The sequence below is a fragment of the Amblyomma maculatum genome, chromosome 6, assembly GCF_055883805.1.
Source record: "Amblyomma maculatum isolate TAMU_Amacu chromosome 6, ASM5588380v1, whole genome shotgun sequence".
NCBI classification, from domain to species: Eukaryota; Metazoa; Arthropoda; class Arachnida; order Ixodida; family Ixodidae; genus Amblyomma; species Amblyomma maculatum.
Window position 1 is genome coordinate 140,439,943 of NC_139349.1, and position 13,713 is coordinate 140,453,655.

Below are 13,713 nucleotides of genomic sequence, written 5' to 3' on the forward strand. Positions count from 1 at the left end.
CAAGCGGATGGAACTCTGCTTTAAGCAGCTCATGTTCACCTTTTTATGTGCCATCGCGTGACTGTTGACTGTCCTTTGTGTAGATTAAGTTTATTCCTAATATTGGACGCTTACAACAACCCTTAAATTTATCAAGTGCTTCTTGTCTTCTAATCACTTTCAGATCCACAGCACGGCCGTAAGCTCTGTTTTGTTTACCCTGATTTTACCCAAAGTTCTCTCTTATATATCAGGGTATGTTGTCCGCTTAACGGAGCCACATACCCCAGTTTAACCTCCACATACCCTAAGTATATCGCCAGAGCCAGTGCACTACGGAGTATGGTCCAACGTTTCTGAAATGCCTTATCCCTGTTGCTTCTTCAGCCTCGCAAGAACAAAACCTGGGACGTCGAAACACAAGAAGAAGAGGTTAGCCACGGCTAAAATTCTCTGTTCTCCTCCTTTGCTCTTTACTCTTCTGTTTGCTTCATGTTTCGACGAGTAGGACGACGGTGCTGTCTTCAGTCTCTAATTCTTCTTTTTCTTGTGTTCGTGCTGCTTCATCTTTTCTCTCCTCTCCAAAACTCTTAGATCATCTGTTCTCTGACGTTTTGTTGGCGGCTAACCTCCTCTCTACACTTTTTTTCCTCTGCAACTGATACGATTCTTTGGATGTCCTACCCTTTGTACTCAAAGCACCCGATGATAGCCGCTTGAGCCGTGAGAAAAAAAAAAAGAATATTCTATTCGAAGAAATACACGCAAGCGTATAATCACATCAATCGTTTTCTTTTTTAGTTTGGTTTAGGAGGTTTAACATCTAGACAGCGACTCGGGCTATAAGAGACGCCGTAGCGAAGGGCTCGGGGAATTTCGACCAACTGGAGTTCTTTAACAAACGTTCTCATCGCACAGCGCACTGGCGCCTTCCTCTTCGCTTTCATCTAAAAGCGGCCGCCCCGGCCAGGATTCGATACCGCATCCTTGGGCGGAGTAGACGGGCGTCTTAACCACTGGGCCACCGCGGTGGGGCATTTTCTATTTTGTGTCTGCGTTTAATAGAACCCAGGCTTCCAGAGTGTGCACACGCATGTGACCTTGACAGATTGCAATATCTTTGAATTGCGTTCAACTCAAGGCTAATTCGTAGCTGGTTAGCCTACATCTTATCTGGCTAGCCTAGCCACAGAAAGGTTGAGCCGTGAATGTGTGCAATTAAACCAGCGCGGCGGCGGAATAAATAATTAGTAGTTTTGTTTGATATCTTTCGCAAATCAGTATGCTCGTTCATCACGAGTTCATAGCAGATGGGAGTTTAAAAAAAATACGTCGTTATCATTTAATTTGGTGGAACTCAAAGTTGGCCGCTCGTTAATGCGTGCAACGCACACTGAAGTGCTAGAGCCGCAGACGAAGTTTAGGCGAGCACCCCATTTCCGAGACGAAGCGTTCCGTTGGGGGGCCAAGCTGAAACGAGCGTGCCTCGCATAAAACTTTCCGTTAAGGCGCCAGCTTGGACGTAATTTGGCACAAAAGAAGCTCGGGGGAGCTTATCACGAACCCATGTTCGATTGATTTGGTTGCTCGCGCTATATATTTGCTCCTTTATATTTACTGCATTAAATCTATGGAGCATTATTCAGCGTAACTGCTATGCTAAATACGTAATAAATGTGTGGGGAAGTTTGTGCGATCTTTTTAGCTGGTTTCATTTCCCACGTAACTGATTAAGACATTAGGAATTACGAGATCAGAAAAATAAAAGACCAGTTTGTCCCTAGGAAGCGAAGCGGTTGAAAATTTCTCTTGTTGCCTAAGAATGTTTTCGTGCTTCTTTTTTCTTCTTCACTTCCGAAAAGGCGACTGGCTACGAATTCGATGACTCTGTATGTTACTTCTAACATCTACTATATATTTCTTGCTTGTTCTTGCACACCTTTTTGAATTGTGTTTCATGCAGCACAATTCTTTTCAACCTCTCGGAGGCCTTTTTCTTGTATGTCTACTAACAATGTGGGCTTATTCTGTTTATTGCACTCAAGCATAATTTGCATGGTGCATGTTTTAATCTAAGAGTTTTGTGTGCTTCTTTGCAGTGGACAAGACTGAAAAAGGTATCACATGTTTTTCTGACGGGTGATTGTAACAACACCTAAAATCGGAGTGGAACTCATATGAGAATATTAAAATATATTGCGATAATCTCTCATAATTTCATTATTCTTGTTCAACTAAACAAATCCATTAAAGCAAAGATATTTGTGACCAATAAATAGCAATTTCTGTTTGTGTTCATGTCAGTTTTGTACATATTTAGAAACGGCAACTGACTAATCAATAAACGTGGCATAACTTTAGTTGCGTGTAAAGCCTAAGTAAAGTCATTTTGTATGAGTTCAGGCATATAACAAACGTGTTTAATAATGGTCAAAGCAACCTTTATTTCAGTGAGGTTAATTATTTCACAACAGAGGCTAGAAGTTAGACTTCCGCTAATGATCTTAATAGTTCACATTTCTTGAATTTAGCGCATTCAACTCCAAACTGGTTTAAAATTCTACTCCTTAGCCTTGTGTAGCACTTACTTTCTCCAAATTCGTTGTGCTTTTCTCCTTATAGTAATACATAAGCGAGACGCCGAACATTATGTTATCATATGATGAAAAATCCCTAGATGGGTGACAAGCTCGGTAGCTATTTCCTGAATCGTTACGACAGCGACTCTCTCCGAGTGATGTTCTCCTCCTTCATTAAACCAGTATTTAAAGCTACCAGTGTGGTATCACGTCAGAAGAGCTCTGTTTCCAAATTTTTATCTCGTTGTATTCTGTGTTCGAATGTCAGGAAATAAAAATGATTCTTAATCATAGTTTTTACAGTAGTACTCGGCCATTTACCGCAAAGAAGTTCAGCGAACGGAAGAATCAATTAAGTCACCTTTCATTACGTCACCTTTCAGATCATGTAAATGCTTCTCCATTGCTCGTATACTGTGTGGTTAGGAACTTAGGATACAGTCCCTTTTCAGGTCTCGTAATGGGCTGTACGAAGGATTTTTTAAAAGTAAAAATGTTCCCGACAACGGCGCAAAAGAAAAAAATGCTTATTCCCCATATATGCCTCTAAAGCTTACAGGGCAACACATTTTTATTGTTTGTTTTTTTTCTTTTTGAGTAGTGCAAGGCAAAAGTACTCTCTAAATCCTGCCCTTGTCTCTTCCACCTTCGTTCAGCGCAACCGGAAGGGAGGCACCGAAAAGCAGGATGGCGAGGAAGGCCCCAACAAATACAGCAGCCGGGGAAACATGGAGCTTCAGAAGAACCTCAAGAGGTCTCAGAACGTCGACAGGGTGTGCCGAATCATGTTCCCGTTCATTTTTTTTGTCTTCAATGTCGTCTATTGGTTTTACTATCTCTACAAGAGCGAGCTCACCTGAGAAGAAAGCCCAGATGTCTGAAAGCCCTGACCGCATTTTGACGTCCCGGAGCCAACGGGCTTCTGAAGGCAAAGGTCAACGACAGACTATATGTTTGTGTCAGGCAGGTGCCTGTGCCAGAAAGATGGCGGATACAAGAGTCATGGCGTTGTATCTGTGCCACGGAACACTTTGCGCGACTCGAGTGCTATGCCAATTATTAAGCTTCAAACCGCCGCCTGCTGTGGTGCGCAATGCACTGCGGTTTCTTAGTTTCTTATCGTTTGTCACAGCACGTTGTCCGATGTTTTACGATTTGATGCACATTGCAATGCATACGTTTAAATCAACAGTATGGTTTGATCTTTATTTTGCTTCAATGTTGGCAAAACATTATTTTCATTCTCTTCTCACAAGTGTGCTGTGCGCACATGAATGGCTCTACTGGTTGTACGTAATAACGTATGTAGGTAATGGAGCAAATTTAAATCAACAAGCTCAAAGCATCACACCTTGTCGGATCATTTGATTACAGAGTTTGTTCGTGATAAAGCCGCTGGGAAGCATGTTGCTCAAATTGCGCAGCGTTAATTTTTATGTACCATCTTTCGGTGAAGAAAGAATCGTGTTTATGGTATTCATTTTTATCAGTAAAATATTTATCCTGACCGGCAGCCAAATTTAAAGTTACTATTCCTGGCTCCATGTTTATTGCACTGTGAAACAAATGGGTCCGCTTAATCTCGGTTTACGCAAAACCCCGCGCTTTGATTGTTTTGACTCATATTTTTACTGATCCAGTTTACCGGTAGTTAATAAATCGGAAAAATTCATCGCGCTCCATCGCCAGAACTGGTCACTTGGCAAGGTGAGTGAAGAGAGCCAAATAGAACCAATAGAAAATAATCGCTGTCTCACTCAGCCTTGGTATGCATAATAGTAATCCAAGCACTGATCAAGCGCCCTGCTTAAGAAGAAACATTTCAGGACAAAGAAGCAGGTTTCCCTCACTAGCATGTTGTACATTCAGGCAGTAATACAATTGGAAACAACTTATATTCTCAGCGGTTGGCAATGGCAGCATAAGGCCCGTGTGGTCATGTGCTATTTTTTCACTGAACAAAAAAATCATAGAGATCAGAAATGTTATGTTTTTCATGTTTTCCTGAGAGGTGCGTTTCGTGTAGTCAAGAAGAAAAACTTTGACTGCAGACTGGGTGATGCCCCGAAGAAACAGTGCGTACCGACTAAGAATATGGGCTGAGATTCATTGACTACTCTATGTTCTATCTGTACAGAACGACCACGAAAGCCATACATTAAGCTTGAGCCGATGTATTCTTTTTTTACTTCATTTAGCCCTGAGTTGAGAGCGATATGAGCTGAAAGCACTTGAGTGTCGTATCACTGAAGAAGTAGTTCGAAGTCGAAGGGTTGAAGTCGACTATATGTGAACATGTTTGCATAGCTTAGACTTTAGTGGCTGACCCAGTAGCATAAAGGGACGACCAAGGAAGGCGCGGGGCGCCCGGTGGGACCAAGCTTGCCTGTATGCCTCGGCATTGTGCTCCATGGCGGTGTCGTTAGGTGCCTGGTGTTTTTTGTTCTGACAGGCACGTGGGCTTGTCTAGCATAACAAACGCGACAGTTTAGACGCTTCTTTCTGACGCCCACCTGGAGCTATTCGTGGAGAAAGGGCTCCATTGAGTAAGGCATTTAACTGGGCCAACTCTAGGCAAGGATCGATTTGTACAAGCTGGTCAAGCTGTCATCTGCGCATTTGGTCACCCTTATGTGTTTGTTTCCTCTTCTCTAGTCGTCTTTTGGTGTGCGCGTGCCCATTGAGTACATAAACATAAGCACAGTCAAGAAGCTACTGCCTAATCTTGATATGAAATATTTGTGCGATGTATGCCCTTATGTCCACAGAAAATGCAGTGAAGCGTTTATAAATATATTTGCGGATTTCTCAGGGTAGCGCTTGCTATTAAGTTGTGCAGTGATCCTGAAGGTGTAAGGTGCTTTTCTCTCCCCTGAATAGAACTGCCGCCATGCGTGGCAGATGCTGGCGTGTGAATGTTGTTTGATTAAGGGGAGATAGCTATTCCCTTTGCATAAAACTTCTCAATGTTCGGAATGCCCTTCGTGGGCCTAGATCCAGTTTTCAAGCAAGTGTACAATCCAAAGGTGAGTTTAATACAAGCCCGGAGAAGATATGCGGAACGCTTGTATTTCCCATGACTGAAGTTTGCTGCAAATTCAGTGTGAGCTTGACCTTACCGCGCCCAGTAGAGAACGTGCTGCGCTGTACGCAAGCATCGGTCTTTGATGTGACAGTGTCGGAAACTACTATAGCTCCTGCTTCGCATATTATGCCCGATCTCGTATAATTAAAGCGTTTTGATGTTCTGCATGGACACTAGCAACTCACTGGAAGATGGACACAGCTAGTGTAAGCTCAATAACTTAAGAGAGTGTATATGATACCATTATCTTCTGTGTTTGGGGAAGTGATGGGCATGCGATAATAAACCTGGCTTCCTTTGTTATGCGTACTGAAAATCTCAAATTCGGCTCAGTCATACTTGCTAGACTTTTTCTTGCGTGCGAGATGGCTATTACATGGCACACCGGAAGCTCTTAACGCTAAGCGCAGGACCATTAGCAAGAAGCAAAACTTTTCATGCAAAGGACCTCAAACTGTCTTGTGTTTTTTAGAGCTGTTACAATTGCTCAGATACATGTTTATTTGGAATCGTTGGTTCTCGGGACAAATGGTTTGTGAGGCTCACACTTCTCTGCGATTACGCAGTACTAAGAAGCGATAAAGCTCAGTGTATTCTATGAGAACGTGTCTCTGTACATATCTCCGGTTTAATTCTCGCCGCCAGAACAGTAGCATTCTCTCGCACCGATCCTAAAATGAAGCTCCTGCAAGTTACTGTGAAATCTGGCTCAACTACCTCCACGCTTTTCTCGTAACACAAAAGGTAAGGGAAACTGCCTGAATGACCGTTCGTGCTGTTCTTGTCCGTTGATATCTCAAGCACTATCCTTTCTATAAATATTATTTGTATTCGTTCCCTTTGCAGCTGTAACTAGATGTGCATATGCTGTTGCGTTGTAGTCAATGATCAAGTGATATTTTTTTTTGTTGAAGTACCCTGGTTGCCCCGAGAGTGCTGTATGCTATACGCTGACAAAGCTGGGATGCAAACGAGGCTTTGAAAAAACGGATTCTAACTTCCGAGCTACGGTGCTTCATTTCCACCTGAGTATTCTTACGCCTTTATTGTTTTAGATTTTCAACGTGGTGTAATTGATGTCGAGCTCAATGCATTGATGTAAAAGCATTTATAGAACCACCGCCCAAAATAAAAAAAAATCGTTCGTGAAAAAGGGTCGCTATGACCTTCACATGACGTAGATAACTTGAGACTAATGCGAGACTAAAGAGGAGTATTGGTATTAGAGGAGTAAGAATAGGATTATCCGGTATGCTGTGAAGCAAGTGCTTTCCGCCATATAAGGATCAACGTCGAGCGAAGCGTTTTTGTGGTGAAAAAGACAGCTTCAAAAATCGCAACAGCACTAATATGCCACTTCCGACTTAAGACAGAAACAGGAGCAGGCTTTGAGGCAGCTTTCTGCTGATAGTCTCCAGCCTAGAAAAAAAAAAAGAAACTTTCTTCGAGGACTGGCGTAAACTTAAGCTACTATCACAATTTTCGCAAGTCACGAGCGCTGCTAAATGGCGCTGCAAGAGAGGCGAGACCGGTATGTAAGCGGACGGAAATGAGGAGTAGTTCGGCACCGAGATATTTCCCGACATATTTGCCCCCTTCTCGTTAGTGCTGGTTGGGTATCTCGCACATTCACGCACCATACGAATCACGGTGTGCATTCCCATTCACTCTACCGGAACTCGACACCATTTGTATACGCCTCTGTTACTTCCATTGCTCACAATCAGTGTTGTTTTCGATATGTCGGTGTTGACGTTTGTAATAAAAACCGATTGTTTTCTCACATTTGCATGTATGGAGCGTCACTTGGATGTTACGTTCCCTTTTCTTCCTCCCAGTTCCCCGAGCAACCTTTCTTTCTCTTAATTACACAGTCAAGTGTAGTTCGTTTAACGTTTAAGTAACATATCTTAGTAATATCTAGCAGATGGTCGTTTAGCGTGCCATAACATCACGCTGACAGAGCGCTTGTCAGTTGCAACACTGTCTGCTAAGCGATCCTGCTGCTGGTCTGCTCACGAGTTCCGGAGATTTGCCTCGAGAAGAGTCGCGATGTTTCGGCTGAATGCATGTTTTGTTTCCTACAAAAGCGAAGACAAGTACGAAACTCCATCGCCCATGCATTTCTACGCTTCTCTTAAAGGGTGATATACCATAGGGCGCTATTCCCACTGTGTGATACTGAGAAACTACCCGAAAATACAGCAGCGGAGGTTGTGTCATGTCAGCAGAGCAGCCGCGCAAATGGCCCTTCAACTGCCAAGCACTCAGTGCACATGCTGTAGTCTCGTCCATTTTTGCCGCTCCAGTCCTTCACAGAACTCCGAGCGGCCACCTTCTCGACGACGCCGGGCTATTACTAAAACATTGAAAAGCTGTACTTGTGTTCACGTAAGTTCACACAGCGTTGCATGACGGAAGGGTTGTGTGGAGTTGTGCGACACAAACGCAATGAAGGCTATACGGTACGCCAAAGACCCAGTAAAATCGACGATGTAATTTCAAAACCGTAAAGGCAAGTAACAGATAACATATATTCATTTCGTTAACTTGGACTTTTTTTCCACAGAAATAGACTATATATCTTCCTCACTCCTTCCGTCCCCTCTACTCTCCTTTATTTTACAAAGGAAATTTTTCGTGCTCAGCCCCGCCGGGGTGGTGCAGTGGTAAGACGCCCGACTACTGTGCCGGAGTACCCGGGTTCGAACCCGACCTCGGCGGCTGCGTTTCGATGGAGGCGAAACGAAGAGGCGTCCGTGTGCTGTGCGATGTCAGCGCACGTTAAAGATCCCCAGGTGGTCGAAAGTACTCGGTAGCTCTCCACTACGGCTCCTCTTTCTCTCTTTCCACTTTCACTCCCACCTTCCTCTTTCCCTTGCGGCGCGGTTGAGGTGCCCACAGAAAACAAGTGAGACAGTTACAGCGCATTTCCCTTCCTACTATTTTAACAGAGGAGTTCGGGGCGCGCAGGCCCCTGGGCCCCCGCACGGCCCCATTACACTCAAACGTTCATGTTCCTACGGTTCATGACGTCGGCAGCTCGGTCTGTGGCGGTCTTTTGCCGGATCGGGTCCTTAGAGCGTAGCAGGGTCTCCCAATCCTCCCATGTGGTGAAGTGCTCCAGACCCCGCGTGGGAGGAACCGCCGGGCATTGGGATAGAATGTGGGCGAGGGTGGCAGTGGGGTGGTTGCAAAGGGTGCAGGAGGGGTCGGTAAGAGTGGGCTGGTAACGGGACCTAATGTAAGGGGATGTGAGGGTTCGCGTCTGGAGGCGGCGCCATAGTGTTTGGTGGGGATTGCTGAGGGAGGAGTGAGGTGGGGGGTAGATCTGTCTCTCGACCCGGTAGGCCTGAGTCATCTCTTTAAACGTGTGCATGCGCTCCCGGGAGAACTCCGACGTGGGGACTGCCCGTGCCCGGCGTATCAGACCTCGGGCTAAGCTGTTGGCGGCCTCGTTGCCAGGGTTCCCCGAGTGCGAAGGCACCCAGATAACATCCATGTGGCGGGGCGGGTTGGCAGTGGGCGAGGTCAGTATGCAAAAAGCAGAAACATGAACTCGCCCACGTACGAAATTTAGTAGTGCAGTTTTTCAGTCTGTGAGTCTATATTTAGCTTCCGTGTGGGCAATTGCAAGGGCGATCGCTGCCTCCTCGGCCACTTCTGAGGAGGTAACAGAGGGGAAGGGGAGAGTTGCAATGGACTGAAGGGTATTGTTCACCGCGGCTGCCGCCGCCGCACCGCCCGAGCATGTGGCGTCCACCCATACGGCATCCGTCTCGGAGCCGTAATATTTGTGAAGCGCCTTTGCCCGGGCTCGGCGGCGGGGCTCGTGGTGTTGTGGATGGGAGTTTCTGGGAAGGGGTTCGACAAGAAGGTTAGAGTGGATAGGGCGTGGGATGGAGAGGAGTGTGGGGTCGTTAGCTGGGATGTGAACATCGAGAGTTCTGAGGATGTGACGTCCGGTGCCACTCTGTGTCAATCGGATATACTGGGTCTGTCTGTGGGCCTCCACAAGCTCCCCAACAGTATTGTGGAGACCCAGCTGAAGTGATTTCTCTGTTGAAGTGTTGAGGGGTAGGTGGAGGGCGGTTTTGAACGCGGTACGAAGCATCGCGTCCAAGGTGGAGATCTCTTCACCTCTAAGTCTGAGGTAAGGGAGCGTGTATAAGAATCGGCTGAGGATAAAGGCATGAATGAGACGACATAGATCATGCTCCCTCATGCCCCTATGTTGGCCCGAAACTCTGCGGATGAGGTGCGAGATCGCACCTGTCACCCGCTTGAGTTCCTTTATTGTGAGGCTGTTTCTACCGTTGCTTTGGATATGAAGCCCCAGGACCCGGAGAGTGTCCACCTCCGTAATGGGGCGATCATCCAAAGCAACGATTATGGGGGCGCTGGCAGGGTTACGGGTGGTGGGGCGGAGGATGAGGAGCTCGGACTTCTCTGGGGAGCATGAGAGTCCGATGCTTCAGTAGTGTTCTTGTGTTAATGTGGCGGCGCTTTGTAGTGTGCCTTCTATGTCGCCATCACGGTCGTGGGTGGTCCACAACGTTATGTCGTCGGCATAGAGGGTGTGCCGGAGGTGTGGTATCGTGGTAAGTTTCCGGGCGAGTGAGATCATTGTCGCGTTGAACAGGAAAGGGGAGAGGACAGAACCCTGGGGAGTACCGACTCCTTTAAGGGAGTAAGGAGGTGAAGTGTGGGGGCCAAAGTGGACCTCAGCCGTGCGGTTGTTAAGGAAAGCTCCGATATAGTTGTGCGTATAAATAAATCAGTTTTACGTGCTCACTGTAGAGTTCCGCAAGATGAATAAAGCAATCTTTTCATCTGTATAAGCGGTCACTTTATTCTTCCACCCCCAAATACGGCACAATACCTTCTTCCACCAATAAACGTTTATTCGCTCATTCACGTATGGTCACTTATGGACGGAGACCACTGTGCATGCATGTCCACTTCACTAGGAGAAAAAGTTACCTATATTACGTGGTGAATCCGGAAGAAGAACGAGCTAAGAGCGGGAGCCTGCTCCGGTTCCTCACGGAAAACCATTTACATGAGTTTATATAATATGTCTTATGGCAAGTTTGCGTACAAAAAAAAAAAAGAAAAAAAAAGAACGAGTTTGAGCGTAGAAAGAGGTAGTCTCGGCCGAATGCGTCGGATTCTCTGATTTCTCTCACGATTGAGGATAACAGCCTATTTGTGGTCTCAATTCTGCAGGACCAGCGCATGGCTTTTCAGGGCTGTAATGTGCACCGTTTGTTTAGTAATCAAGACGGGTTCGTGTTGTTTGCTCGCCGTCATTCGTTGAGGTTACTAGAACAGACTGAACGCTACTGCGATCTTTTGCTTTTTTTTAATAACGTTGTCTATTGCCTCAGGCCATAATGGAATATGTAAAAAATATTTAAGGCGGTAATAAATGAAAGAAAAAAGGTTGGCTTTTCTAATAAAGTTCAAGAAAGAGTGATGATAAGGCCCTTGTGTCCAAGCAATGTACGATAATGAGTTGTTCGGCGAAAGACCCACTGCCGTCAGGTGCCGAATTGTCGTCGGCTTCAGCGCCCAGCAAACCCATAACAAGTGGTAAATGCTTTTCTTCCCTGCCGTATATCAGACATCCTCCCGCTTACTCGAATGGTCCTGAACTCCACGAAACTTTAGAACACTGCGTTTTCTCGTGTTCCTTGAAATTCGGTCTCATCATTTTCCTCTCCCTTATACCCCAATGTGGCGCTCTTGACTAGACTCGGACAAGCAGATGGACTAGTTGGCCTTGATGACCCTTGCCCAGGACCGTTTCGACGCTTAATACTCTGTTGCATTAAAGATTTTTTTTCGCCTCCTCCTACTACAAAGTGTTTGTGCGCCATGCCAGAATATGATTTGTCGGCTAATTTTCCATCCAACACGACGCATTGTAGCAGCCGTCAAAGTGTAGGTTGTGATGCTAGTAACGAATTTTTTTTTTTTTTCAAATACGAGATGCTTTGAGAGATGGGCCCCTGATAAGCTGTCGCAGATCGCATATCTTCTGTCCGCTTCAAATACATCGCGAGGTTATTTCGTTACCACACTCTCGTGGGTACCGTGCGTCGCCTCTGCTCGCTGATTAAGAAGGGCTACGTAGAGGGCGCAGTTATGACGGAGCCTGTGGAGAATCTGAGAGCACCCACTCGTGAAAAAGGCGTTCTGTGACGCACATCGGAAGCAACTGGCTGTGTATATATGTGAAGCGGATGCCAGCGGCGTAAACTGCGGGGATGTCATCGCAAGGGTAAACACGTCTTGCTGCTAGAGCTGTATTATGTGCTTGTGGGTCCAGTAGCATGACTAGAAGCAGTAGCGCGAAAAGACCAGAGTGAGCATATAAGCTTGCATGGATGTGGCAGATGTTACAGTATGTCAATAAAATGTCTAAGCCTTGATTGTCCACGTGCCTGCCACATCTTGAGGACATGCTGACTGCTGTGCCTGAAGTGTGAGAGCAAGGAGGCAGTCAATGAGAGGGGAGGGCTTTGTGTCCTTTCGAGGTGGTCTAAAAGCTTTCCCCACTTATGCTGGAGGATCCTTGCCATGAGGGTATCCGTTGCTGAAGCTGCCATCTTTCATTCTTAATATTATTATCCTCCTGTTGAGTCGGTGTCGACGCGCGTCAATTAGTTGTTATGCTGACTCCTCAATTCTCCACTGCCCGCACGCGGAATTTCTTGGTGCTGGTCCAACCTGGAGCACGCGGGCAGGCCCGTTTTTCCTTTCTTTCTTTCTTTCTTTCTTTCTTTCTTTCTTTCTTTCTTTCTTTCTTTCTTTCTTTCTTTCTTTCTTTCTTTCTTTCTTTCTTTCTTTCTTTCTTTCTTTCTTTCTTTCTTTCTTTCTTTCTTTCTTTCTTTCTTTCTTTCTTTATTATTTGTTCCATTCCTTCCTGCCGAGAAAAATGGAATAGTGCCTAATGGCTAATAATGGTCGAACAAAGGCTCCCGTCCCAGCTAACAAAGTTGGGCACACAGTGCACAATGTTCCCACATCAAGCCGAAACTGCAAAACTTGTGGACGTGTGTGTTGCTGTATGACAGTACAAAGAAATACCAATTCGTCAACGCAAAACAAACATTAAAAATAATTACATTTCTTCAATGAACTTGTAACAAAACACATTTTAATACTGAGTTAGCAACATCATCATCACCATCATCATCACCATCCGAATTATACCCACTGCAGGCAAAACACCTCCCATTAGACCGGTCCTCTGCTTGCGGCATCCGCTTGACCACTGCAAAACTTATTAACCTCATCCGCACACCTTACTTTCTGCCGCTAATTGCTCAGCTTTCCTTTCTTGGAATCATTTTTTATACCTAGCGACCGTCGGTTATCCTACATTTGCATTACATGTCCTGGCCATGCTCGCGCCTCTTTGTTGACTTCGACTAGAAGGCCAGAGTTTATTCCTTGATCAACTCTTACCGCATCCTGTCTTAACGTTACACCTACCATTTTCCGTTCCACACTTCTCTGCGTTTAGAGCCATTTTCGTTAAGCTCTACGTATCTTTCTACCCTATAGTTGAACACCGGGGATATACATCTTTTATGTACTTCGCTCTCGAGGAATGCTGGTAAGCTGCAAGCTATGGTATGCGGGCACTCGCCAAATGCATTTCGTCCCATTATGAATCTACTAGTTATCTCTGTTTCGTGGTCCGTTTGTGCGGCTGTTACCTCTCCAAACAAGATATATTCCCTTGCACTTCCAGCTCCTCACTACCTATTTTAAGGTACTTACTCTTCCCGGGAATACCGAACATCGCAATAGTTTTTTGCGCATTAATTTTTAGGCGTGCTGTTCTGCTTTACTTGTCTATAGTGATTATTCATCCCTTGTAATGCTTTCACAGAGGTATTTGGCAAGACAATGTCATCAGCTAATTACAGAGTACTCAGGTATTGTTCATGAATTCTTCTCCCTAACTCTACTCAATCCAGCGTTTTGAATGCTCTATGCAAGTTGTGAACAGTACGGGGCAGGTGATATGTCCAAGCCTAACGCCCTTCTCTCCCC

The 13,713-nt window shown here is 45.5% G+C and overlaps 1 protein-coding gene across 4 annotated transcripts in view; it reads left to right on the forward strand.

Moving 5' to 3' along the window:
• LOC146186889 (glycine receptor subunit alpha-2-like) overlaps positions 1-7,428 on the forward strand; it is a 149,611-nt gene extending 142,183 nt beyond the window's left edge. For 3 of the 4 annotated variants that reach the window (XM_084607483.1, XM_084607484.1, XM_084607486.1), the window contains exons 7-8: positions 367-411; positions 3,215-7,428. In XM_084607483.1, coding sequence (XP_084463609.1) covers positions 367-411; positions 3,215-3,418 — 249 coding nt within the window. In that variant the 3' untranslated portion in view covers positions 3,419-7,428. The remainder of the gene's footprint in view (positions 1-366; positions 412-3,214) is intronic. The other variant, XM_084607485.1, reaches the window with a different exon arrangement.
• The last annotated feature ends 6,285 nt before the right edge of the window (positions 7,429-13,713 follow it).